This window comes from Mauremys reevesii, linkage group 2 (assembly GCF_016161935.1).
Source record: "Mauremys reevesii isolate NIE-2019 linkage group 2, ASM1616193v1, whole genome shotgun sequence".
In the NCBI taxonomy this organism is placed as follows: Eukaryota; Metazoa; Chordata; order Testudines; family Geoemydidae; genus Mauremys; species Mauremys reevesii.
The window spans coordinates 168,410,220-168,435,315 of NC_052624.1; the positions used below are offsets into that span (position 1 = coordinate 168,410,220).

General features: G+C 44.0%; 1 protein-coding gene across 3 annotated transcripts; it reads left to right on the top strand.

The window, feature by feature from the left end:
* The first annotated feature begins 595 nt into the window (after window positions 1-595).
* Window positions 596-21,862, top strand: LOC120398087 (serpin B6-like). 3 transcript variants are annotated; one of them, XM_039525106.1, is made up of 7 exons: window positions 596-792; window positions 10,857-11,034; window positions 14,044-14,181; window positions 15,472-15,589; window positions 15,827-15,969; window positions 19,555-19,722; window positions 20,450-21,862. In XM_039525106.1, exons 2-7 carry the CDS (start codon window positions 10,867-10,869, stop codon window positions 20,852-20,854), a joined length of 1,140 nt encoding a protein of 379 aa, XP_039381040.1. In that variant the 5' UTR covers window positions 596-792; window positions 10,857-10,866; the 3' UTR covers window positions 20,855-21,862. The 3 variants fall into 3 exon arrangements, with proteins under 3 accessions (XP_039381040.1, XP_039381042.1, XP_039381041.1); XM_039525108.1 differs by lacking the exon at window positions 596-792 and adding an exon at window positions 915-1,042; XM_039525107.1 differs by lacking the exon at window positions 596-792 and adding an exon at window positions 10,109-10,217.
* The last annotated feature ends 3,234 nt before the right edge of the window (window positions 21,863-25,096 follow it).

Here is a 25,096-nt window from a genome sequence, read left to right on the forward strand (position 1 = left end):
TTATACCAAAACAAAAATTAATAAATCTTACTTTTCTAGACGAGTGTACATATCCACATAAAATATCATAATGAACCAGTTGTGCTCCTCCCTCACAAGTGAAAAATACTCTCCATGTACAAGTATCAGGGGGTAGCTGTGTTAGTCTATATCCCCCAAAACAACAAGGAGTCCGGTGGCACCTTAAAGACTAACAGATTTATTTGGGCATAAGCTTTCGTGGGTAAAAAACCTCACTTCTAAAATCTCACTTCTTCAGCTATCTGAAGAAGTGGGTTTTTTCCCCACGAAAGCTTATGCCCAAATAAATCTGTTTGTCTTTAAGGTGCCACCAGACTCCTTATTAGGGTGACCAGATGGCCTTATTTTATAGGGACAGTCCCGATTTTTGGGTCTTTTTCTTATATAGGCTCCTATTACCCCCCATCCCCTGGCCCTAGGCTCCCTCTCGGCAGGAGCAATGAGCCTGTGCACACGCTCGGCAGTGGGACGCGACTGCGCGTAACTCTGCCGGAGAAACATCGGTCCTGCAAGCCAGCCCCTACCTCGCCCTAGGCAGCTGCTGCTGCCGGGAAATAGGGACGGGCGGAGGCATGAAACGCCCCGTGGGTGGCTCCCGGCGCTTCCGGGCTCCAGGGGGCGGGATCCCGGGGCTCGGCGGAGCTAACACAAGCCCGAGGCCACCGCCCCTTTGCCCAGCGCCACCGGAGCCGCTTCAGCGACCTGCGCTCAGCGACGATCGCCGACGTCCGGCTCCCTGCAGCAGCCGCTGCCGCCCGATACCGCCCCAGGGTCAGTCCTGGCCTGGCGCCCTCTGCCGCGGTGCCCGGGGGCCGCCTGCGTGTGGGGCGGGTCCCGCCGCGCTCGCTGCCTCGGGCGGGGGAAACCCGAACCGGGGGCGGGGCTGGGGCTTGGGTTTGGTTTCCAGCCCGGGGCTCGGGGCCAGCGGGCGGAGAGGAGACGCCGGGAGCCGGAGTCCGCCCTGGGCATCGGCCGCACGGTTGGTTCAAGCAGCCGAGGGCGGCGGGCCCGTTGGTGCCCGGTGAGTTTGTCTCTCGTGCAGTGGCTGCTCCGGCTCCGGGGCTGGGACAGTCTGTGCGCGGGGCCCGGGGCCAGACACCGACCTGCGACCCCGCCCTGTGATGGAAACCACCGCAAGCCCGGGGGTGCGGCCCCTGTGCTCCGGGGGGATGGGCGGGAGCGGGGGGCAGGTCTGCCTGGAGGGGGGGGGACAGGGGAGGAGTCAGGCTCCTAAGAGACCAGACACTGAACCTTGAATCCAGAGCTCACCTATAATCGTGGTATGAGAAGGTGGCTCAGCCTGGGGCTTCCCCCTCCCAGCAAGCCCGGGTGGGGGAGGAACCCCGTGATTCTGTGCACCTTGCCCTGGGGTTTGCAGCGCCAGCCAAGGACCCTCCCCCGGTTCCCTTGCCGGTGGGGTAGGACGGAGCTGGTGGGTGTGGTACACGCAGCGCAGGTTGCTGGTACTTGGGATTTATTAAATCCGTTGCACGTACAGGGGCCCGGCCTTGGCTGATGATTCTTGTGGGAGAGGTTCCTGCGATGGGAGGTGCCTGGCACTGCCATTTACTGAGCCACTAAAACAGGGCACTTGTCTCTAAATGACTACCCTACAGCACTGGATTGAAGAAGGCAATAAAGCTTGCAATGAACATACCACGATTATTTTCATAAGCTCTGTATAGTGGCATACATCCACACTACCCATGGCAGAACTGAGCCTGAAGATTTTACAATTTGCTGCAAGGCCCGCATGTTGTTTTGGCTGGTATTTCAATAAGTATATAATGTAGCCCTATTAGTCCCATGATATGAGAGAGACAAGGTGGGTGAGGTAATAGCTTTTATTAGACCAACTTCTGTTGGTGAGAGAGACAAGCTTTCCAAGCTATACAGTGCTCTTCAATACCTTTCCGAGACCTGAAGAAGTTTGAAAACTTGTCTGTCTGACCAACAGACGTTGCTTCAATAAAAGCTATTGCCTTCCCCACCTTTTCTCTCTAATAAGTCTATAAAACAGACAGTACAAACTCATTGGAAGGTTAGACTGTGCGCCTGAATTACATTTTAATTGAAATGTTTGGATTAATTTTTTCTTACTCATTGCTTGTATTATGCTCATTCTGGGTTCCTCACTTTCTTTTTCTCGCTTTACGGATGGAGCTAACTGTATTTCTGAAGGTATGTGACATTGTGGTCACCAGATAGCCTTATGTATTATTTCATTGTAAAACAAGCTTTTTCTGTTTGAGGGCTTGGGGATAGCCACTTCTGGGTACACACTTTAGGCCCCATCCTCAAACAAACCCCGCATAAAGGCCCACTCACTGCTTCGTGGAGTCCTACCAGGCTGCAGAGGTCCAGACATGCAGACTAACTGTAAGACTGTGGCCTTAGTTTTTAAGATAACTGTATATCTGCGCAAACATTACAACTTGTTAAATACTGCTTTTGCCTTGGCTCCCATTACACTCCCACACAAGGGGAAAATAGATATAGATATGCATACACAATTTTTTATTAGATGAATTTTTAAAACACAAAACTATTCACCGTATTCAGAGAGTAGAGAAGAGATTTTTGACATTCATTCGACAAAAACTAATCAGTTGGTTGGCTTGTAGATGTCACATTTGGAGTGGGCCTTAAGGAAGGATTTAAATATGGGGATTGAAGTTGCTTTGCAGACTAGTGCAAGAAGGGTGTTTCATGCATGGGAGAAGTACCAACATGGAGAGAAGATATTTGGTAGTAGAGGTTCTTTAATTCAGCAGACAGAGGCATAATGAGATCCTATAGCTGGAAGGTGAAGCTTGACAAAATCAAATGGAAGGTAAAGTGCAAATTTTTAACAGGGAGGATAATCATTGGAATAACTTACCAAAAGACTTGATGGCTTCTCAGTCATTTCACATTTTTAAATTAAGAGATGCTGTAGTTCAACCACAAATTATGGAGTCGATGTTGTCCTAGTGAGCATGTGTGAAGTATCTTCACATGCTCATAAGGAGAGTGAAATTCTTAGGGTTATGCAGATGGTCATGAGAGACCATTGTGATACTTAAAATCTGAGTCCTACACTAACTTGATGTTTGCTAGCGTTGGTAGAGTGGAGGGAACGGGACAGTTTAGGCATGGGGTGTTGGAATGAACAGCCAAAGAAGGTAGAACAGTTATGCAGGGCCTTGAAGTCAAGACCAAGAAGCTTGAACGTAATAGAACACGAGCAAGCCCTTTGATAAACAAATCCCTCACATCTCATTTCCCATTCCCACTCCATAACTTTTTGCTTGATTCAACTGGATTTCTTGACTAGGTATACGTTAAATACAGTATTTAAACAGATGGACAACCTGATATGCAGCGCTACCTGACAATGCCTCAGATGCACTGTGATGAACTATATGAAATGAAGTCCTCTATTAGCATTATAGCCTCTTAATATCTGATAGTTTTTAAATGTAATAGCTCTTATTTTCATGTATATGCAGGTGAGCAGTTATCAAATACAGTTGATTTTTTTCCCCCTACTCTTGACTTTTTTCCCTATTTCAACTTCAGTAACTAGAGGAGAAATACACTGCAAATTTGCAAGACTATAAAGCCTGTGGCAGCTGTCATGATTGTAGGATTTGTTCTTATTTAGACTGCGACCATAGATCTAGAAAGTTTTCTAAATCCAAAAGAATTGTCTGTTGCGGCATGGAAACTTACATTGTAATGCAGGGAGTTATCCTACACTGCACAGAGCAAAGGGGAAATACGAGAAATGCTGTTGTATGAAATCACAGAAATTTATTCCCTCTGACATGTAGCAGTCTGTACCAGCACACATACAGACTTCACTGTTTGGTAAACTAAAAAAGCAGCTCCATCATCATGGTCATGAAAGGAATCTGATTGGCTAGGCCTAATAGTAGGGGCCATGATATACATAGACCTGTACACCACAGAGAGATGTTTTCCTCTAAGGGAGAGAGAGAGAAGAGTGTTCTTTTCCTAATAGGATTATTGTAAAATGGAAAAGGGCAGATGATTCAGTTACTTGGTAACATTGCCCTCAAACCAGATGGTTAATTAATATCTAAATCAAACAGAGTCAAACTGTATTCCTGCTATTTCCAAGTTAGAACTATCTCGGAACCAGAATGAGTGTCCCTTTGTACGTTGATTATCTGTTTTAGGGTTTTGATAAACTTCTGTCTTCAGTAATAAGACAGCATGATCAAGACAGATTGATCTTGCAATATTTGGTCAGAGGGTTTAGGAGCTGGCAGATCTGTGATTTGCGTTCTTGCCTCCTAGTTTGGAGTCAAGGAGGACAAAGAACAAGTGCCAGTACTGAGTCTGTTGTTTTTCTATAACATAATAAATTTAATTTCAATCAACTTGGGATTTAAGTTCAAGGTGCTTTTAATAGTGCCCAAAAGGAACATGATGCAAAAACCAAATAAGCAAAAAACACCACAGGAATTAAAACTATAAAACATATATCACATCTACATGAGAGAGGGAGATGCAATTCCAGTACAGGGAGGGGGTGATTTGGCTTACACCTCATCTGTATCCTCTGGCCTTTCCGTGTGGGTTAGAGTATCCCACAGGGCTTACTAATTTGTGTCCTGTCTGTCTTGGATTGATGGGCCTTGTGGCACTTGGGGAACAGCCAGTACATAGGCTTGACTAGTGCATTCCTTCTCCCTCCCCCAGCACACCATCTAATATTGAAAAATATGGAAAGCAAAAATAAGAATGTCCATTCTCTCTTACTTTGTATAATATAAAATAGAAGAGATCTGTGTTCCCCTCCCACCTCTCAATTTTCTTGACAAGTGAGATGTGAGCAGGTCATTCCAAATGTAGCCACCAGGGGCTTTTTGTGCAGCCACAGACCACCTGGGTGGTGATGGAGGAGGGAGAGCAAAGCATTATCCCCTCCCTTCCTGTTGCTCCTGGATGCACTACCCTGCACTGCCTCTGGAGACAGGTGGGGCACAACGCTGAAGGAGCAAGGTGAGTTCTCGACCTATGGGGCAGGGGCACAGTGGGGGTCAGGCTTCAGTCCTGGGGTGGTTGGGCAGCAGGCTTGGATGGTGGGATTTAGGGAGCCGGGCTGTGTGGACCAGGGCTTCAACCATGGGGCTTTGTGCCCAACACCTGGCTGCAGCTGCAGTGTTTTGGGTGCTGACCCCTAGCTCTAGCCACATGGCCCCGGCCTGTGGCCAGGCCCATAGGGCTTCAGGCTCCAACCCCTGGCCTTGCGGCGGCAGGCTCTGATCCCTGGCTCTGGCCATATGGTGCCAAACCCTGGCTGCATGTTCTGACCCCCCAGCCCTGGCCGCTGACCCCGGGCACTAGCCCTGGATGCTGACCTCCGACCTCCAGCCCTCGATGCCAACTCCTAGCCCCAGCTGTGCGACAGCAGGCACTGACCATGGGCTCTGGTGGTTGCTGGTCCTGGGCGTTAATCCCTGTCAGTGATCGCCAGCCCCAGCTGCGGATCGCCAGCCCCAGCTGCTGATCACAGGAGCTGGCCCTGGTCGGTGACCCCTGGCCATGCATCACTGGATGTCAACTCTGGGCTCTATCAGTGCAGATCTAGCCCTGGGTGCAGATCCCTGGTGGCAGGCGCCGACCCCTATGTTCATGGCGGCAGGCTCCGACTCCAAGCCCTGGCCGCCAACCCCTAGCTCCGGCCTTGAAGCAGTGGCCACTGGTCCCAGGTGCCAGTCCCCCTGCCCCCGCTGTGAGTGCTGACCTAGCCTCTGGTGGGAGCTGGCCCTGAGTGCCAATCCCCAGCCCTGGCCACACAGCAGCGGGTGCCAACTCTGGCTCCAGCGTATGCTGGCCCTGGGCGCTGAGCCACAGCTCTGGGCACATGGCAGTAGGTTCTGGCTCTGGCTGCACAGCTCCTGCCCCCGGGCTCTGGCTGTGGGCACCGACCCCCAGCTGCATGGCCACCGATACCCAGGTCTGGTGGCAGGACTCACCACCCACCCCCATCACCCCTGGTCCCTGCTGCCTCACTTGGCTCTGCATCCAACCTCCCCGCCCGCCATTGCCCCATGTCCCTGTTGCCTTCCTGGTCCCACATCCATCCCCTCATCACTCCTAGCCCCTGCTGTTCCCCATGCAGCCCCTCCATCCAGGGCTTAATTTGTCCTGCAGCTTGCTGCGAAAAGTGATATTAACAAACATGCAAATATCACTTTTCACAGCATTATTTTTATTATTGAGTCTGCACCACTCACATACAAAACATACATAAGTAAATTACAATGATTTGGCTGTCTGTCTGTGCATATATATTTATTTTTCCTAAAGTGAATAAAGTATTTTAGGAAAAAGTGTCAGTGTGACCGCCAGCAAGAGGTGATGGCCGCACTCTGAGGCCACCAAAAAACTTGTTGTGTGAATCCCTGAATTCTAGTCTCTGATAAAGGCCCAGTCAGTACACGTAGTCAGTTAGACCAATGACAGAAAAATAATCTAAGTGTAGCCTACTACAGTAAGCATACTGCAAAGTATGTCTGAAAGTGGAAACTTGTGAAATTTGCAAGGTCATGATGGTATTTTTCTTCCAATACTTTAAAAATAATTGTTTGGGTGTTAGCTGGATGGAATCAAAACTGAAAGCGGTGTCATAACATTATCTTTAAATAGCATTTTTTTTTTAATTTCAAAATTCTGTTAGTACTGGGTTATTCCTTTCTGACAGCTGAGAGGAGGAAGATGTGGAGTTACTTGTCTTAGACCACAGTGAAAGTCCATGTCAGAACCAGGAATAGAGCTCCTGATTCCCAGTCTTCTGCTTGGATTGCTGGAACAATACAACTTTTAGATGGAATTACATTGAAAATCTGCTGTTACAATAGTTCAACTGGCTAGCATTTGTTTTTGTGTGTGTGTGTGTAGCTAGTAGAATTTTTGCTACTGCAGTTGTAACATACAATGTGGTTGGAGTGTGTTTTTCAGAAAGATGACTACAAAGACTTGCATGAGTAAACTTAACTGCATTCTGTGCAGGGCAATTTTTTTTTATTTTTTGTAAGTCCCACAAAGAGACAGCACTAAATATTATTCTTAATTCAGTGTTGTAGAGTAAATGCCCTTCTTATTGCTTGAGCTCTGATAATTTTCAGAGTACACCTCAATTATCTAAAGATCAATCCGATAATGTAGTGTAGAAAACCCATCTTCGTTAATCTCAAATTTAAATTTTAGTTACTCATTCTCAGTGAAACAGAAAAAAAATCTCCAGCTAAATGTTTTTCTCTTTGTGAGTGCCGAAGGGCAGTGGAGACTGCTGCTCTTATTTTTTTATTTAAATGCAGTGCTTTTGTACTCTTTCCTGAGTTTAACAAAGCCTCTGTCTTGAGTCAGTTACAGTAACGTAAAATATCAGACAAATATACTTGACAGTTTAGCAGGTGTGTTGAATAATGCCTCGGTTACCAGCAAAGCTGACAGCAAGCATTTTTCTTAGGTTGAAACAAGAAGTTAGTATGATGTGGGGTTTTTCCTCTATGTTAGAGATGGTGAGTCAGGAATGTGAATTTGGTGTAGGATTGTGTTTTGTAGCAATAAATATACCAATAAATAAATATAGCAATGTTAGTTGCTGCCTTAGGATAAAAGATTGGAGAGGTTTTTAAGTTTTTGTTACTGGCTGAGATCATAAAATGGCTGTAAATTCTTATCTGTAGTTAATTCACTATTATCTCAACTGCTCATGTTGTAGATGGCTGGATCTGTAACCTCAGGTTAACATTTAACCCTCCCCCACTTCCTCCAGGTGGACTGTTTGCACTTATTTTCTAACAACCTCAGAAGTGCAAGTGTTTACCTGTGTGAGTGGTGAAAAAGTCTCTGTGGAGTCTTTTTTAAATTCAGTCTAAGCTTTACAGTGCACAAGTGTCTCATGTTCCAGTGATACTTAGGGCAACCAAACATGGACTGAATCAGACTTCGAGTTTCTGGTAACACTGCAACAGGAACCAATTTGTAATCTCTGAATGTTATAATGACCAAAAGTAATTCCTCTCTCTTTTTTTTTTTTTTTTAAGATTCAGTGGGGCAATAGGATGGAGTCTGGGCTCTAGGACCCTCCCACCTTACGGGGTCTCAGTGGCTAGACTTCAGCTTGAGCCTGAATTCAACACTGAAGTTTTATAGCCCTGGAGCCCTAAGTCAGCTGACCCATGCTAGCCACATCTGTGCCTCAGGACTTTCACTGCAGTGTAGATATAGCCTGTGTGTCTTGCCCAAGGCCCCACAGGAAGTCTGTAGCAGATCAGGAAGTTGATACTGGGTCTTCTGCCTCCCAAAATAGCTCTGTAATCAACAGTCCATCTTTCTACAATAATGATTTCTTTGCTACTGTGCTGTAACCAGGGGCGGCTCCAGGCCCCAGCACGCCAAACGCATGCTTGAGGCGGCATGCTACGGGGGGCGCTCTGCCGGTCGCCGGGAGGGTGGCAGGCGGCTCCGGTGGACCTCCCGCAGGCGTGCCTGTGGAGGGTTCGCTGGTCCCGCGGCTCCAGTGGACCTCCCGCAGGCACGCCTGCAGGAGGTCCACCGGAGCCACCTGCCATCCTCCTGGCGACTGGCAGAGCGCCCCCTGTGGCATGCCGCCGTGCTTGGGGCGGCGAAATGTCTAGAGCCGCCCCTGGCTGTAACTGTGCACTTGAGAAATCCCCTAAATAGCTGAATAGTTTTAGAATATTTTTATTACAAAATTTCCTTGACAGTTTTATATAGACTCTCTAGTTTCTTTTAGCTTTTTATTGCCATATCAATAACCAAATAAATTCTCCACACAATTAATTTAAATTAGTATTGCCTGCTGATTATAGGTTCTGAAAATACAAAACATTATCAATCAGCTCTAATTCATAGAATAATAGGACTGGAAGGGACCTCGAGAGGTCATCTAGTTCAGTCCCCTGCACTCATGGCAGGACTAAGTATTATTTAGGCCATTTCTGACAGGTGTTTGTCTAATCTGCTCTTAAAGATCTCCAATGATGGAGATTCCACAACCTCCCAAGGCAATTTATTTCAGTGCTTAACCACCCTCATAATTAGGAAGTTTTTCCTAATGTCCAACCTAAATCTCCCTTGTTGTAATTTAAGCCAATTGCTTCTTGTCCTATCCTCAGAGGTTAAGAAAAACAATTTTTCTCCCTCCTTGTTACAACCTTTTGCATACTTGAAAACTGTTTTCACATCTCCTCTCAGTCTTCTCTTTTCCAGACTAAACAAACCCAAATTTTTCAATCTTTCCTCATAGGTCATGTTTTCTAGACCTTTAATAATTTTTGTTGCTCTTCTCTGGACTCTCTTCAATTTGTCCACATCTTTCCTGAAATGTGGTGCCCGGATTGGGAGCTTTCCAGTAATTTCTTTATGCACAAGCATATTTACAATGAGGAACTACGGGGCAGCAGCATAAAAAATAAAGCCATTATGTTATTGAGATTAGTAAAGAGACTGTAATGTAGACTCCTTTTCACTGGCTATTGGACTGAGACAACCGAATTAACTTCATATAAGCTACAGAACAGGCCTCACATGCCAACACAGCCTTCATTTTATCACTAGTATGTATTCTTGGATGGGCACATATTTACTACTCATCTTCATTAGACTTTCTTTAATCCTAAAGATTCTCTCATATTGCAATGTGAATTAAGGATAATACTCTTCTTAAAATCCTCTTGTCATGATTGCTGTCAGTCTCCCAATTGGTTGAATGAGAAATGCTGGAAGCAGAATTTCCTGTTGGTCACTGACAGATAGGAATAGATGGGCCGAGAGTATAAAACAAAACCAGTGCTGAACAATTGCCCTCTAACTGAGGAGTCAGGAATGGAAGAGGAAAGGAAGTTAAAAATGACTGAAACAAAAGAAAGGGATGAAACATTAAAGAGAGAAGACTGTAATAAAGAACTCTTTTCTTACCCGTGTTTCCCTCACCATCACAACCTCCTACTGTGCCCATTATATTTTCCTATGTCTCTTCCCATTTTGCCTCAATCTCCCTATCTCTGCAGAAATAGCACTCCACCCCTCTGGAACACATAGTCACAGGATCCACTTTCCATAACTCTGCTGTGAAATAGAAGACAAGCACTATCCTAGTGGGCTAGAAAGCAGCGGGAGATATGTGGATTTACCACTAATGAGTGAATAAGGCAGGTGTTTATAGAACTTTACACTCAAAATCAGTTTTTAGTTGACTAAGAAAATTACCACCCAGATCATAAAGTACATGTAGTGAATATTTTACACTAGAGAATCTAATATAAATTCAAATAATTATGTACTACAAGTTGGATTAAAGTAAATTTGAGGCATTAAGTATTGCACAACTGTGACTTAAACAATGTGCCTCCAATAATGACCATTAAATATAAAACAAACAACATCTGCTGATAAATTTGGATCACCTGTCTAAATATGAAATATAAATTGTATTCATGTGACTAGACAGTTCTGTAAGCTAGCTACTGAATTCCTGAAAAACAGTGTATAATGTTACTGAAAATTAACACGAAATCTTACAAAAATTGCAAAGTTTTCCAATTCTCTAAGTTTGTCCCACTTGTTATCTGAAGGCTCTTATATAAACTCAGATTTTGAGAGAGAGAGAACACATGGTCCTTAAACTTATTTGACATTGTGCAATATCCTGAGATGGTGTAAAACCAGTGTAGTTCCACTGACTTCAACGGAGTTATGGTAATTTATACCAGCTGAGAATGTGGCAAATTAAATACTCATATTTTAAATCTGTATCTTATGTGATCTTTCCTTTGTGTTTTATCTTACAGGTTCTATACCATGGATAACCTCAGTAAAGCAAACACCACCTTTGCACTCAACCTATTCAAAAAGTTGAGTGAAAATGCCAAGACACAGAACTTATTCTTTTCTCCTTTGAGTATCTCCTCTGCTTTGTCCATGGTATTTTTGGGTGCAAAAGGTAACACTGCAGCCCAGATGGCAAAGGTATGTCTGAATAAATTTGAATGACTTAACACAACTTTGCTCTAGACGCTGAACTACAGATCTCTGTTGTATGTTCTGTACCTCTGGAAAACTCCCATTATCATCCAGGTGTGCCTGAGAGTAGGGTGGCACCATACAGCTGAGCTGCCTTAAAGAAGAGAGAGCTGTCTAGCTGCCTCAAGAGTTAGAAAAGAACTTATTCAATTACATTATCTGTGATCAGTATCAGATTATACTAATCACCTAAATATGTCTTAAAAACATAGCCAGGAGCATTTTCTTAAAATCAGCCCCCTTTAAGGTGTCAAGTTGGGCAACCAAAAAAATCACTAGTCGCTTTTGAAAATGTAGGTCTAGTTCATTAAACTCTTAATGCCAAATCCTGCTCCAATGAGCACTCAGAACCTCCAGAGAGAAAGAGGGCCTAGGGAAGAAGAGTTGGGTGCCAAGTATGGATCCCTGAGGTCCCCTGAAAGGTCAAGCAAAGACCTAAGAGGAGACCCAGAAGACAGAGTCACAGATGCGAAGGAAGAACAAGATTTAGAAAAGGAGAGTGATGAACAGTGGCAAAACTGGCAGGAGTCAGGGAAGATGAGGATGGAGTTAAGGCCCTGAGATTGGGCTGCGAAGAGGTTATTAGAGGGAAGGACTTCCATGTTGCAGCTACATCCTTTTAGGTACTCTTAGCTTGTGGACTTTTAGTATAGTCTACTAAGAGTCTTGGGGTGGGAAGTATAAATTTCAAAACTAGATTTATAACTGGCCATTTGGAGCCTTATACAATATTGGGGCTAGGGGAGAGGAAGATTTTGTCTAAACTTGCAGCTTCAACAATAAAATAGGGTGGAGTTGAAACTGATTCCTTATAATCTGTAAGGACTTTTAGAATTGGCCTGTATATGTCTTTTGTTTAGAATGATTAACTACCATACTAGCAGATGTTGCTAAAAATTACATGCACTAATGGGTGTGAACATTCCCTTGTTCTGTGTCAGTAAAATCTCTTGCTCAAAATTACATGCACTAATGGGTGTGAACATTCCCTTGTTCTGTGTCAGTAAAATCTCTTGCTCAAAATATCAACCAGTATAACAGCTCTGCAATTGTCATGGAATTCATATTATGGCATTTTTTAGCAGTTATTACTTGGAAGCAAACCCAACATTTGAGAGGTAGTATTTTTGTAAAAATATTATCTTTTTAGTGTCACTTTAACTCAAACCGAGGATGAATTTTAAGCTTTGATCCTAGGGTTATTTATTTAAACTACAATGTTTATTTAAACATTGAGACAAATTCTGTTGTTGTATTGGTGTAAAACTGGAGTAACTATTAGATTTCAATGAATTGTATCAGATTTACACCTATGTAAATGAAACCAGAATATGGCCTGATCTTGATTTTAAAACCATTGACCTACGAGACCTGACATCAGTGAATTTAGCCCAGAGACTTACCATGGGTCTCCTGCAGAGTTATCCCAGACTGCATTTGGTTGAATTGGGCCTGTTGTGTCCTATGGGGACAGTGCCTTCAATAAGCTGCCAGTCTGCCCTGTTGGCTGTTTGGCCTTTTGGGAAGCCTGTGGGGTCTTGGGCTATCTTTGTCACTTTGGGCATTTGCCTGCCCACATGCAGTAAAGCACTGTAGAGCTAAAGTTTTCCCTTAGAAAGGCCTTTTCAGGGTGTCTTACTTCACTACAGTGTTTCATACTAGAAGAGCCATTCTTGATCTCTATTAAATAAATCTTGCTCATATTAAAGCAAAGGATTAATGTACTAGAGCACTAGGTCATTCCATAACATTTCTTCATTCCACTAACAATTAAGCTCCAATAAGAGCCAGATCTGTTGTTGAATGTATTCGCAAGAGAACCTATGCTAACTATTGTACTATCAGGTGCTTCATTTTAGTGAAGAAGAAGAAGAAAAAGAATGGGGAATAGAACAATGCAAACACGGAATGATGCAACAAAACTCCATTGTGGAAGGCAAAATGAAGGCCCTGTTGCAAAGGCAGCAGCATCCTATGGGAGTGCTTGAATTGAAGGCATAGGCCTTGGCTACACTTACAAATTTGCAGCGCTGCAGCAGGGTATGAAAACACACCCTCTCCAGTGCTGCAAATTGCGGCGCTGCAAAGCGCCAGTGTGGTCAAAGCCCCAGCGCTGGGAGTGCGGCTCCTAGCGCTGTCCGTTATTCCCCACAGGGAGGTGGAGTACGGACAGCGCTGGGAGAGCTCTCTCCCAGCGCTGGCGCTTTGACTACACTTAGCGCTTCAAAGCGCTGCTGCGGCAGCGCTACCACGGCAGCGCTTTGAAGTGCTAAGTGTAGCCACAGCCATAGTTCCAAAACAGTGCTGGAAGCTTTGGGGAAAGGACTGTTGAAAGAGACACTGTCAACATAAATCATACCTTGTCTGAATTTTTTTTTTAAACCTCCTAGTGTTGCAAGTAACAGTTAAGATTAGGGGAAATTAAGGGATATTTCCCCCAATTTGCATACTTGTGTATTTGACAGCACTTTGTGTTTCACTTTCTTCCATAGAGACATTTTCCCTGTTTGTCAGACTCTTTTGCACAATGAAACAAATTAAAAGAAAGTAACGATAAACCTACAAAAATTGACCCGGGGAGATAGAGACAACTATAGGGCCCGAAGCTACTTTAAATTCATGTTTTGAAACCGAGTAGATTTCAGGTTGATGGGTTTTCCTTTAAACTCTCCAGAACTGTTCATTTTATATGCCCTAAAGCTAGAACGGAGTGAGGGGTCTCTTCAAAACAGCTATGTTTATTTCCACGGTAAAATGTTTTATTATGAAATTTCCCTCTTCTAACGTGCACAATTTGCTCCAAATATGCCGTGTAATGGGAAATCCTTTCCCTTTTAGGGCTGCCTTGGGTGTTCAGGCTGCAGCTTTCATCTCTAAGCTGCTGAGAGGCATTGTACTAACCTGTCTCAAAGCACATGTGGGTCATGCTGAGTGTATTCCTGTCTCTTTCTATAGGTGCTTGCTTTGGACAAAGCTGAAGAGATTCACGATGGATACCAGTCACTTATTTCTGAAATTAACAAACCAGGCACTAATTATGTGCTTAGGATTGCCAACCGGCTCTATGGGGAAAAGACGTTTAAATTTCTTGCAGTAAGTCAAACATTCAGCTTGTTTTTGTGTTAACACATTTGCTACATTTCAATTTCTGAGTGCAAATCAAGGGATTGGCTTTAACCTACAGGCACTATATAGTTCAGAATCTGACTAACCAAAGCCAGTCTCCTTGTAAAATCCATTCATGTGCTCAGCTGATTGTATGATAGTCCCTAACTCTGAATTCTTGAGAACTGGAGCAGCATGTTGTCAATGGAAGATCCATCAAACCCCAACTCTTCAGCATTCCATTAATCACTTGGGCATTTTTGGCTGGGAGCTAAGATTTTAAGTATTTCTTTCAGATGCTGGGCTAGGATGGCAGGGACAGGGTGTGGAATGGGCATTGTTGCGTGATGTTTTTAGGGGTTCCTCCCCTTAAATTGGACAGTGCATTCAAAGAACATAGCCCATTATTATTTTTTCAATAAGATAAGAGACATTAGAAATACTCTCAGCTAACTCTTTGGAGAAATAGATACTATTGTGTACAGTTTCCTTTTAAAATGTATCCAAAAAAAGTGTACCACTGATTTTCACCTTACTCTTTCTGATACCCTTCCTTCATCTCCAAAACTTAAGAGGTAGTTGAGTCTCTCAAGTTTTAGATTCTAAAAAACAAACTTACATTTTCAGTAAGGCAATCAACCTTACCCTCCCCAATCTACAGTCATTTTATTACTAAAAGGGATTGCCAGCATAAATTGGCTCAGATAAAGAGCTGCTCTTCTCAATTGAAGTTAAAACCACATGATTAAATATTTAAACTTGGCATCTTTGGCATTTCGTCCACAAAATAAGATGCAGCATGATTTTGACCTAACCATGTAATTACTGACCTATTGATATTTGCACAGCAGGCTTTTTACAAGGCTGAACAGCAGGTTATTATGGTCCACACATACTATACAAAAAAAAGATATAGAAATAACCCTCTTGAGATTTCACTTCTGAACTAGATCAGGTTTGGGTTACTCTGGGAGGGTTACAAAAAACGTTATCTAGAGACCGGATTTACAAAGCCTTGTACTCTCAAACCATAGCAAATTGATTGCATCACTTTCACCATGCAGTCTTTTTGATCTGTCAGTAAGACAGGTGCTTGGACTAAGAATGTAATAATAGAAAATAAAATGCTCAGCTTGAAAAGAAGTGACGACAAGTTGGTGTTAAGACTGACTCTTTCTGAAGGGATGGAGGAAGAAGAGGTAGATTCTATGACTGAGTCTTCTACAACAGCACATCAGAAAAATATATTGTTAAGACATGCTCCATTGTTTGTCCTAGACATTTATAGACTCCTGCCAGAAATTCTACCATGCAGAGCTAGAACAACTTGACTTCTCTAGGGCTGCAGAAGATTCCAGAAAACATATAAATGCCTGGGTAGAAGAAAAAACTGAAGGTAAGTAACTTACACTGTGGAACTCTGCTTTTCTAAACAGACAAAGTCTGCTTAAAAAGCATATGGCCATAGGAAAGATAGAATAAGGGAGGGAGGGGAAAACCAGAACTGAATCCTTCAGATTAAGATGTAGTTCTTGTCTTGTGCAGCGGGTAGAGGATACTGTTGTTAACAAAACAATTAGGTAGATAGGTGTGCATCAGCTAAAAACTATGCTTCCTTCAATGTGTCCTAAAGGTAAAATCCAGAATCTGTTGGCTCAGGGTGTTATTGATTCATCGACCAGACTAGTCTTGGTGAACGCCATCTACTTCAAAGGCAACTGGGCAACCCAATTCAACAAAGATCGCACAGTGGAAAGGGAATTTAAAATTAACAAGGTATGAAGTAGGAAAATGACACTAACTTTGTACTGATTTTCACCCAGAGAAACAAGAAATGCTTTTAATCAGGATTGCCCTAAGTACACTTTACCACAACCCTCTATTCTATCCTATCCCATCCCCTCAACACAACCCCTTTGGTTAGTTTATTATAAACATCTTTGAAACTACATTTTCAATTAAATACATTAACTTAGATGTATCCCTTGTTTCCTTCTTTTGCCTTTAGCTGCACCTCTCACTGTACCTTTTCAGTGTTGGAGGGAGGTAGCCTTGAACATGACAGGGAAGAATGTGGATAAACGAGTGTCGGATTCCATAAATTGGGACCTGTAAATTGTTCAGTGGTTAGAGAACTTGGAAGTCATTTAACCTCCCTGTCCTCCAGCATGCTGCAGTTTTGTGTGCAGAACTACCACAGAATTATGGTTACTTACAGAAACTGGTTCCCTCTGCATCAGTTTTTACCCAGTGATAAAATTGGAACATGAATAATGCTCAAGTACCTCATGTCTTGTAAGGCTGGATTTGTAAAATATGTGGCAATAGCTAATTCTCCTCACATCAGTGTACATCAAGATTAGCTCCACTGACTACAGTGGAGTTACAACAGCTATACTTAGACTGTAAGTTCTTGGGAGCAGGGTCAGTCTTCTTGCTAGCACAGTGTGGGCCTGGTCCATGACTGGGATTCCAAGGGGTACAATCAGTGGTGAGCTGGAGCCAGTTCACATGAACCAGTTGTTAAATTTAGAAGCCGGTTTAGAACCTGTTGTTAAAGGGGTGGGCAAACTCTGGCCCATGGGCCACATCCGGTCCACCTGAGCTCCCAGCTGGGGAGGCTCCCCTGGCCCCTCCCTCGCCTTCCCCCCTCTTGCAGAGCCCGGTGCCAGCGCTCTGGACTGCTCCTGGGCAGCTCTGAGCTCCTGCCGCTTTTGAGCGGCAAGGTAAGGGGATGGGGCAGCGAGCTCCAGTGGGCCATGCGGTATCGATACACACTGCCCTGAGCAGCATGGTAAGGGGGCCGGGCTGGGGCTGGGAGGAGGGGTTAAAAAGGGGGCAGGGAGTGGTTGGAGGGGGCAGAGGTTCTGGGAGGGCGGTCAGGGGATCGGGAACAGGGGGTTGGGTAGGTGTGGGAGTTCCAGGGGTCTGTTGGGGTGGTGGTGGATGGGATCGAGGCAGTCAGGGGACAGGGAGAGGGGCGAGTTGGGTAGGGGGTGGAGCCCCCGGGGGGCAGTTAGGGTGGCCGAAAACTGGGAGCGAGCGAAGGACCCGCGGCTGAAGTGCCACCGAAGACCAGGTAGGGAACCAGTTATTAACATTCTGGCAGCTCATCACTGGGTACAATAGCATAAAAAAGAAGTGAGAAGAATTGGGTCCTTATTGTCTACAAGCAGAAGGGAAGATGCATGCGTTCAGATGCTTTTACACATGGAACACTTCAGTTTACAGCAAGCTTTGAACAAAACAACATCACTTTTGCTTTTAATTGTATTCCACCATTAAATTGATACACAAATTAGATCAGGTTCCTTTTTTCTAGCTACTCACATCAGTGTGCAAATCTCCTCATCTTAAAGTGCATCCACTCTACCCCAAGGCATAATACAGTCTGACTGTGGCGATAGGCCAGCCCTCCTTCTTGGAGAAGCTCATCCATCCTCATGAGGTTGTCTACAAATAGCACAAACAGGGACTGGTAAGGTGACTCTGAAGAGCTCAGCCCATTTGCATACCAAGAAACTGAATGAAATGTGAGCCACCCTGTGTGACTTGTACCCATCCCTTCCTGGATGGGTAAAGACATTCAGGATTGCCTGGAATCCCTGCTATCTCTTAACATCGTCTGTTAGAGAATTTTATCGGCCAGCCCAACAAGTTGTCAGCCAGCACTCCAGAAGTCATGAGTGGAAACCACAGACTTTACTAATTACTGCGTGGGGGTCTAACCTCCTTCCTATTTGTGGATAATGTAATGAAAATGCAAGTGGATACACCTACTTACCATCTGTATAGTGGACCTTCCCAAATCTGGGCTTCGGATCTTGACAGGTAACAGACAGTACAAGTAGTGTTGATGGATGACCTGCTCTTGTCCATGGATAAGAGACATACATTCACACTCTTGGATCTCTCTGAAGCATTTGATAGAATGCTATTGTCCTGCCTTAGGCCTACTGGGGAGTTGGTGCCAATCTTTCATACCAGGCCATTCTCAGACAGAGCCCTAACTTGTGAAGTTGCTTAGTTTTCCCTTTTCTTCTTTGGGGGTGGGCAGGAAATCAGTACTATGCTGACTCCCCAGTGAATACAGGGTCATATTAAGGTTTTGACTCTAATCTTCAAAGCTGTCAATGAAACTGGCCTGAGCTACCAGAGGACTGCATTTTCTTCATGACAGGGAATATAACCTTTAAAGGAATACATTAGGAGAGAGAGAACTGTCAGTCACAAAAACTTGAGTGGAAGAGGGCAGATGACCCACAGCTATGGAATTCACTTTCTAAGGCATAGGAATGACCACAAATCTCAGTGCTTCCAGAACAAACTGTAAAAATCACTCTTATCTTCAGCCTGCTTACGTTGACTAGTCATAAAGAACGGTCAGAAATGGAGTTCAGATAAGCATGCAGAAATCCAGATGCTACCTGACCTTTTCAGCTCCTCTGTGGTATCAACCATGAACACTCTCAACAGCCTTTCCAGCACACTAATAGCCACTCTCTTTTTCTACTAATAGCCACTCTCGTTAAACTACTCACAGGATCACGGTTTGTTTTTGCTGCCTGCTCCTTTCTTAAGACCCATCAAGATCCTTAAGAAAATCTGGCTTTGTGCCCCTGTCCACTCAACGTCTTCTTTTCTGTATTAACAGGCAATAGCAGTGCTGGCCGTATTTGCCATTTAGCATTCAGAGGTTTGAAATCTCCTGCCTACTAACCTTTTAGATTGAAGCTTTGGAAAAGTTGGATTAATGGCCTTAAAGTTTCAGGCTAATTCTTATTTTCTCATCTTGAATTATAAGAAAATAATGAAATAGCCTCACTAGCTTGTGCTCTATAAGAGAAATGGTAGGAGATAGTGGATTTCAAACCATTAGTGGCTTTATAATTTTAGGATTTAATTTTAATATCACTAAAATATTTGACATTTCTTTTGAGCCTAAAAGAACAAAATATTTAAGCTGAAGATGTTCCCTGTCCATTTGAAGCAAAGATTTAAAATATGTCGGTAAATTAACAGGCTTGAATCCAGGTATGAAACTCTTTAGGCACAGAGGTCCAGGTTGTTTTAACAATTTTGTTGATAGGAAGCTACACACTAAGCAACTAATACACATGTGGTTTCCTCAGAATAAATCTCAAAGGACTGGGCATTACAAATGGGAAACACCTGATAGAATTTTGTTTCATTTCCTGTCATCCCAAAGGGCAATGGTAGGACCCTTCCCTACAATATTTTCTAGTGCTCTGTCCAGCCTAGTTTCAGATGTCTCATGTGATTTGAATCCCAGTTCTTCTGGTTTAGTACCAACACGCTGGCTCTGTAGTACTTGTTGACATTGACTTTTTTTTTTTAAAGAATGAGACCAAACCAGTGCAGATGATGTTCAAGAAAGCTAAATTTAACATGAGCTACGTAGCAGATTTTCAGACCAAAATCCTTGACCTCCCTTATGTTGATAAAGAGACTAGTATGATCATCCTGCTTCCTGATAAAATCCAAGATAATTCCACTGGCCTGGAACAGGTAAGGCATTTGTACTGAATAAAAACCTCAAATCCTGCCAGAGAAGAGCATTTGACTAAATCTCTCAATTAGATCTGTGAATTCAAGTCCCAAGCTCTGAACTTACCAGTATTAGCACAGGGTGGGAGAGCTGCGGAGGTGTTGCATCTGTTCCCCAAGAGCTGGGAATACCATGTGTCACTGTCAGGCTCAGCTCTCTCTGATGTCCAGAGAAATGTTAAGTTGTGAAAGGAGAGACTTCTTGACCAGAGGAGGGGTCACCAGGGATTGGGATGAAGCCAGAACATAGTGACAGACTGAATGAGATCCTGGAGAGCTCCATTCAAAAGCTACTGATTTCCTTTCTGTGCTATATTGTTACTGAGTTGGCAAGGGATGGCAAAATAGTAATGCCTTTCCTACAGTAGTCACCTCTGCAAAGTACACTTCATTACTAGTGACAACGTGCAATTGCATTAACTTGTCACCATGAAAGATGGGCTTGTGACGGTACTTGCATATTGCACAGTGGGGCTCTGATCCTAATTAGAGGGCCTTTTGACTGTACTAATATAAGATTGTATCTGACAGCCATTTATATTTTGCTTCGGACTACAGCAGTAGCATTCACTCCAGACTAGGAGAGGATGCTAATCCCTACTGTGTAAACACACACAATGGTCATTGTTTTGTTAGTATAAATTCCTGGCTTTTCTTCCTCTTTAATTTTAACCTTTTTTTCCTTTAGCTGGAAAGAGAACTTACCTATGAGAAACTTACAGAGTGGATAAATCCAGAAATGATGGACTATAGTGAAGTGGAGGTGTTTTTACCCAGATTTAAGTTGGAGCAAGCTTATGATCTGAAGCCTGTTCTGAAGAGCATGGGAATGGCTGATGCATTTGACAGCAACAAGGTGGATTTATCTGGAATGTCAGCCAGCAATGACCTAGTTCTGTCTGAGGTTGCTCACAAGTCCTTTGTGGAGGTAAATGAAGAAGGCACAGAGGCAGCAGCTGCTACTGCAGCAGTGATCAATATGCGATGTGCACTGATTGTACCACAGTTCACTGCTGACCATCCTTTCCTCTTTGTTATCCGGCACAACAAAACTGGCAATATTCTGTTCTATGGCAGATTTTGTTCCCCCTAAAAAGAAAAAATGCAGCCCTTAGCACAGTAAAGTTATTTCTATTTTACTATCTTGGGGAATTTTTTTTGCACTCTAAGCAACAAGCTTTGTACAGATGCTGTATGTTACATGGTGTAACCCTAAACACCCTTCTTTCTTGTGCCTGAAACAGCTTTTTGTAGTCCTCTATTCAAATTTAAGCAACAGTTTTAAATAACAGGATCATTTAATATTTATTCCAAGCGGTAAGACTTAAAATGGCATTTGCCATAGTTACCTGTAAAGCACCCCTTGTATCCCGTATACCTTAATAAATGCAGGGTTCCTTAACTTGAGCCCATCTTTAGCCATGACACCTTGCTTACTGCATCCCTCCATCTCTGTACATATTCCCCTAGAAATTTGGTTCTCGTACTTGGGGTTTCTTAGCAGCAAGTGGTAAGATCTTGTGGGGAGAGGAAAAAGAAAGAAGACTGACTCCTGACTGACCTCCAAATGCTTTTTGCAAATTTCCCTTCTCCCTCTCTCATTTTCCAGACATGGTTCTTTCCATGTCTAGCTATGCAGCCATCTAACAGATTTTTATGAATGATGCTAACACAACTGTTACTCTTGGGGGAAAATTGAGCAAGTACTTATTCAAGACAAGGAATGAAGTCAACTCCACTGAAGTCAATGGTAAAACTTCTTATTGACTTCAGTGGGGTCAGAATTTCACTCTGCATGTGTCTTATCACTAGTTAACCTGGGTTACACTAATATTTTTAACACTTGTGAAATAGGACAGACCTTTCTATCTATAGCAAAGATTATAATAAGCTTCCAGGACATATACAGTAACGTAAATGCGAAAGCTCTCATTTGTATCTAATGTAACAAACCATGAAGGCAATATGTAACTCAGCAGTTTTATATCTTTTTCACTTAGACTGATGATGCTATAAACTGTCCAGCCATAATGGCTTTATCCAGTGATTTTGGTATTGCTGTTTCTGCTCCTTGAACCAACAATAAAGGAACTGATGTGAAGTGCTGTGGGGTCAGGTTTTGTTTGGGTTTAATTGTGTAGTTCTTCAGCTGGAGTGTGAATGAAACAAACACTGTGTGAATTTTGCCATCGATAACGAGCAGAGACAGGCCCTGCCATTCTAAGACTGCACTAGCAGGACTCCCACCTCCAGCCAAGTCCAGTATTTATTGCTTCCTTTAGAATACTTGGCTGCCAAGAACATACGTAAATAGAGGCAAAAGGGTGGTTAACTCGGAACACAGAATTTAGTGGTGGTCTGAGTGTTGCAGCTAACTCAGTTTCAGTGTCCAATTAGGTTTGCCAACAGCACCTCATAACCTGGCAGAGTGAAGTCTGAGGAGGTAAGGAATTGGTGTCAATGAAAACCTCGTTGTTGAAAATAACCTTTCACTGTATTATAAATTGCAATAAGATACCAGTCCTGGATTGTATGCAAGGTTTTCATTCCCTGCACCAAATACAAATCCTGACCCTTCACAATCGGTGCCCCTACAGGCACTGGAACAGAGTTCAGCATTATAGAAACACTGACTTGACTTTACACCACCTTTTAAAGGAACAGTCCCTGTGGGCAGAGCTAGGGCATTCTAAGCTACCCTGGGAACTGACACTCGGCATGCACCATAGCAGATCCTTAACTCTGGGGAAATTGAGGGAAACCCTCCTACCAGCTGAGCCAGTTCACTATTAAAATGTATTTCATTATATGTATTTCAGTGGTGCCTAGAGCTCCAACCATTACTGGGGGCCTATTGTGATTGTACAATGACTAGTACAGGGAGTCAAAACAGAAGAAAGGGGAAGTAAACTGACTTGTCCAGAGTCACAGCAGGTCACTTGCAGAGCTGGGAGTAGCACCTGCATTTCCTAACTTCCAGTCCAGTACCCTGTAGCTTAATTCATGCTGCCTCATTGTCACCATGGAGCCAAACATCATTGGTGGCAGATGAGTTGCTCGTGCTTCCATTAGCAATGATTTTTGGCCCATAATTCTTTCTCTTGGCAGGAAAAAAAAGGGAGACTCTTTCAGTTAGCTTCATTTATACTATTGCCAGCAACTTGTGTGTTTGGTTTTTTTTTGAATTGTCATCCATTACTCAAATGCAGTAGAAATTCTGTGCTAAAAAATTAACGTTAGCTCAGAATATAAGTTGCTCCATATGACTAAATTAAACAGAGGGCTAGTGCTGCTTTACTTCCATAGTTTTGGGATTTTTAAATCCCAGAGTCACATGCTTCAGTGTTAAGTTCCGAGACGGTGAAAAGAGAAAATAAAAGCAAGGGCTGTTTGCAGTGGGGTCCTGACCAAATCCCAATGTGGGTTAAGGCATTCTGCAACCTACATTAACCAGTTCTTCAGTCTATTCTAAACTAACGCTCCTAGGCAATACTGACAATCTGCTTCAGTTCAGAGGTGAGGTGACTGCATTTCTGTGGTAGGTAAAGTGATGCCATAGACTTGCTAATTGTACCGTTTATGATAATTAACTTCATCTCAGTCTTTGGTGCATTCTAGGTGTTCCCCATATTAAGTAAGGGGAAGTTTAGGGAATACTGAAGTAATCTTTTATAAAAGATAAAGCTGACAAATTTAAGGGGGGCCACTGTCTAAGAATCACTTAATCCATCACTGAAATATACCCACCTCTGAGGTAGAGTGCTGCAGCTATTAACAGCACATCATTTACCACACACATCTTAAGTGCGGAGCAAAAGAGTTAGCTACATTACAGGCTCAACATTTATGAAGTTCTCTGACACCTCCTAGATGAAAGGCAAAGTTGGCGGGGGGGAGAGTGACTTGTTCGAAGTAACAGCTGGACACTGGCACAGCTGGGAATACCACCCAGGTCTCTTGACTCCCAGTGCCCTATATCCTAGACCAGGGGTCTCAAACATGTGGTTCCCTGTTCCTGGCCAATGGGAGATGTGGGCGGTGCCTGAAGCAACAGCAACACATGTCCCTGTGCCCTTGCTCCCCCACGTTCCAGCCACTTCCCAGAGCAGCACGGGGGCAGGGCGGGCAGGTAGGCAGGGAGTCTGCCCTGCCCCCAGGGCACACCGGGCCAGAGCTCACCCCCTGAGCCCCTCCTGCAGTTGAACCCCCTTCCCTGAGCCCCTTGCTGCACCCTGACCCCCTGCCACACCCCTCCTGCACCCCAACCCACTGCACTGAGCCCCCTGCTGCACCCTGACCCCCTCCCCTGATCCCCTTGCTGCACCCTGCACCCCAACCCTCTACCCTGAGCTGCCTGCCACACCCCAGACCCCTCCTGCACCCCCTGGGGGCAGGGAGGGGGTAGAGTTGGTGTGGGGATTTTGGGGAGGGGTTGGAATGGGGGCAGGGAAGGGGTAGGAAGAGGCAGGGCAGGGGGCAGGGCCTCATGGAAGGGGTGGAGTGGGGGCAGGGCCGAGGGCAGGGAGGTGTCAGTAATGCAGACCTTGGGCCAATGTACTAGTCCTCATGTGGCCCTCGTGGTCATTTGAGTTTGAGACTCCTGGGATAAGGTATTCTTCAACCTAACAGCCCCATACATTAACCCGTTCTTCAGTCTCTGGTGTAAACTAGTGCTCGTATGCAGTACTGAAAATCTGTTCCAGCTCAGAGGTGACTGCATTTCTGTGGTAGGTGAAGTGATGCCATAGACTTGCCAATTGTGCCTTCATTGTACCTTTAAGATAACTAACGTCACCTCAGTCTTTCTAGGTGTTCCCCATAGTAAGTAAGGGGAAGATTAGGAAATACCGAGGTACTCTTTTGTAAAAGACAAAACTGACAAGTTTAAGGGAAACTACTGCCTAGCAATCACTTAATCCATCACTGAGGTATACCTATCTCTGGGGTAGAATGCTGCAGCTATTAACAGCACATCATTCACCACACACAGCTTAAGACAGGAGCAAAAGAATAAGCTACGTAACAGGCTCAATATTTACAAAGTTCTGTGACACCTCTTGAATGAAAGGGAAAGCTGGCAGTGAGATTTCTCCACCATCCCCAAAAGAATATCAATCTCATCTCTTATAGCATAAAGTCCTACAAACTTATTTAGTTCTACAGATTTGTTTGGGGTCACAATGTGAAATATTGTTGCCAATAGGTTGGTCTGAAGCTTACATGAAGTTTTGGCATTTTTTAGACTTCAGTAAGAACATTTCTCCATTGAGGTCAAGGAGCTGTATATTGCAGAGTTTGGGCCTCTTCTGAGAATTTCCTCTATCTCTGGTAAGTA

Bases quoted from the DNA above. Each gene is read 5' to 3' on its own strand.
- LOC120398087 (XM_039525106.1), top strand. From the start codon at position 10,867: ATGGATAACCTCAGTAAAGCAAACACCACCTTTGCACTCAACCTATTC. The intron at 11,035-14,043 runs GTATGTCTGAAT...CTCTTTCTATAG, and splicing joins CTGCAGCCCAGATGGCAAAG to GTGCTTGCTTTGGACAAAGC. The intron at 15,970-19,554 runs GTATGAAGTAGG...TTTTTTTTAAAG, and splicing joins GGGAATTTAAAATTAACAAG to AATGAGACCAAACCAGTGCA.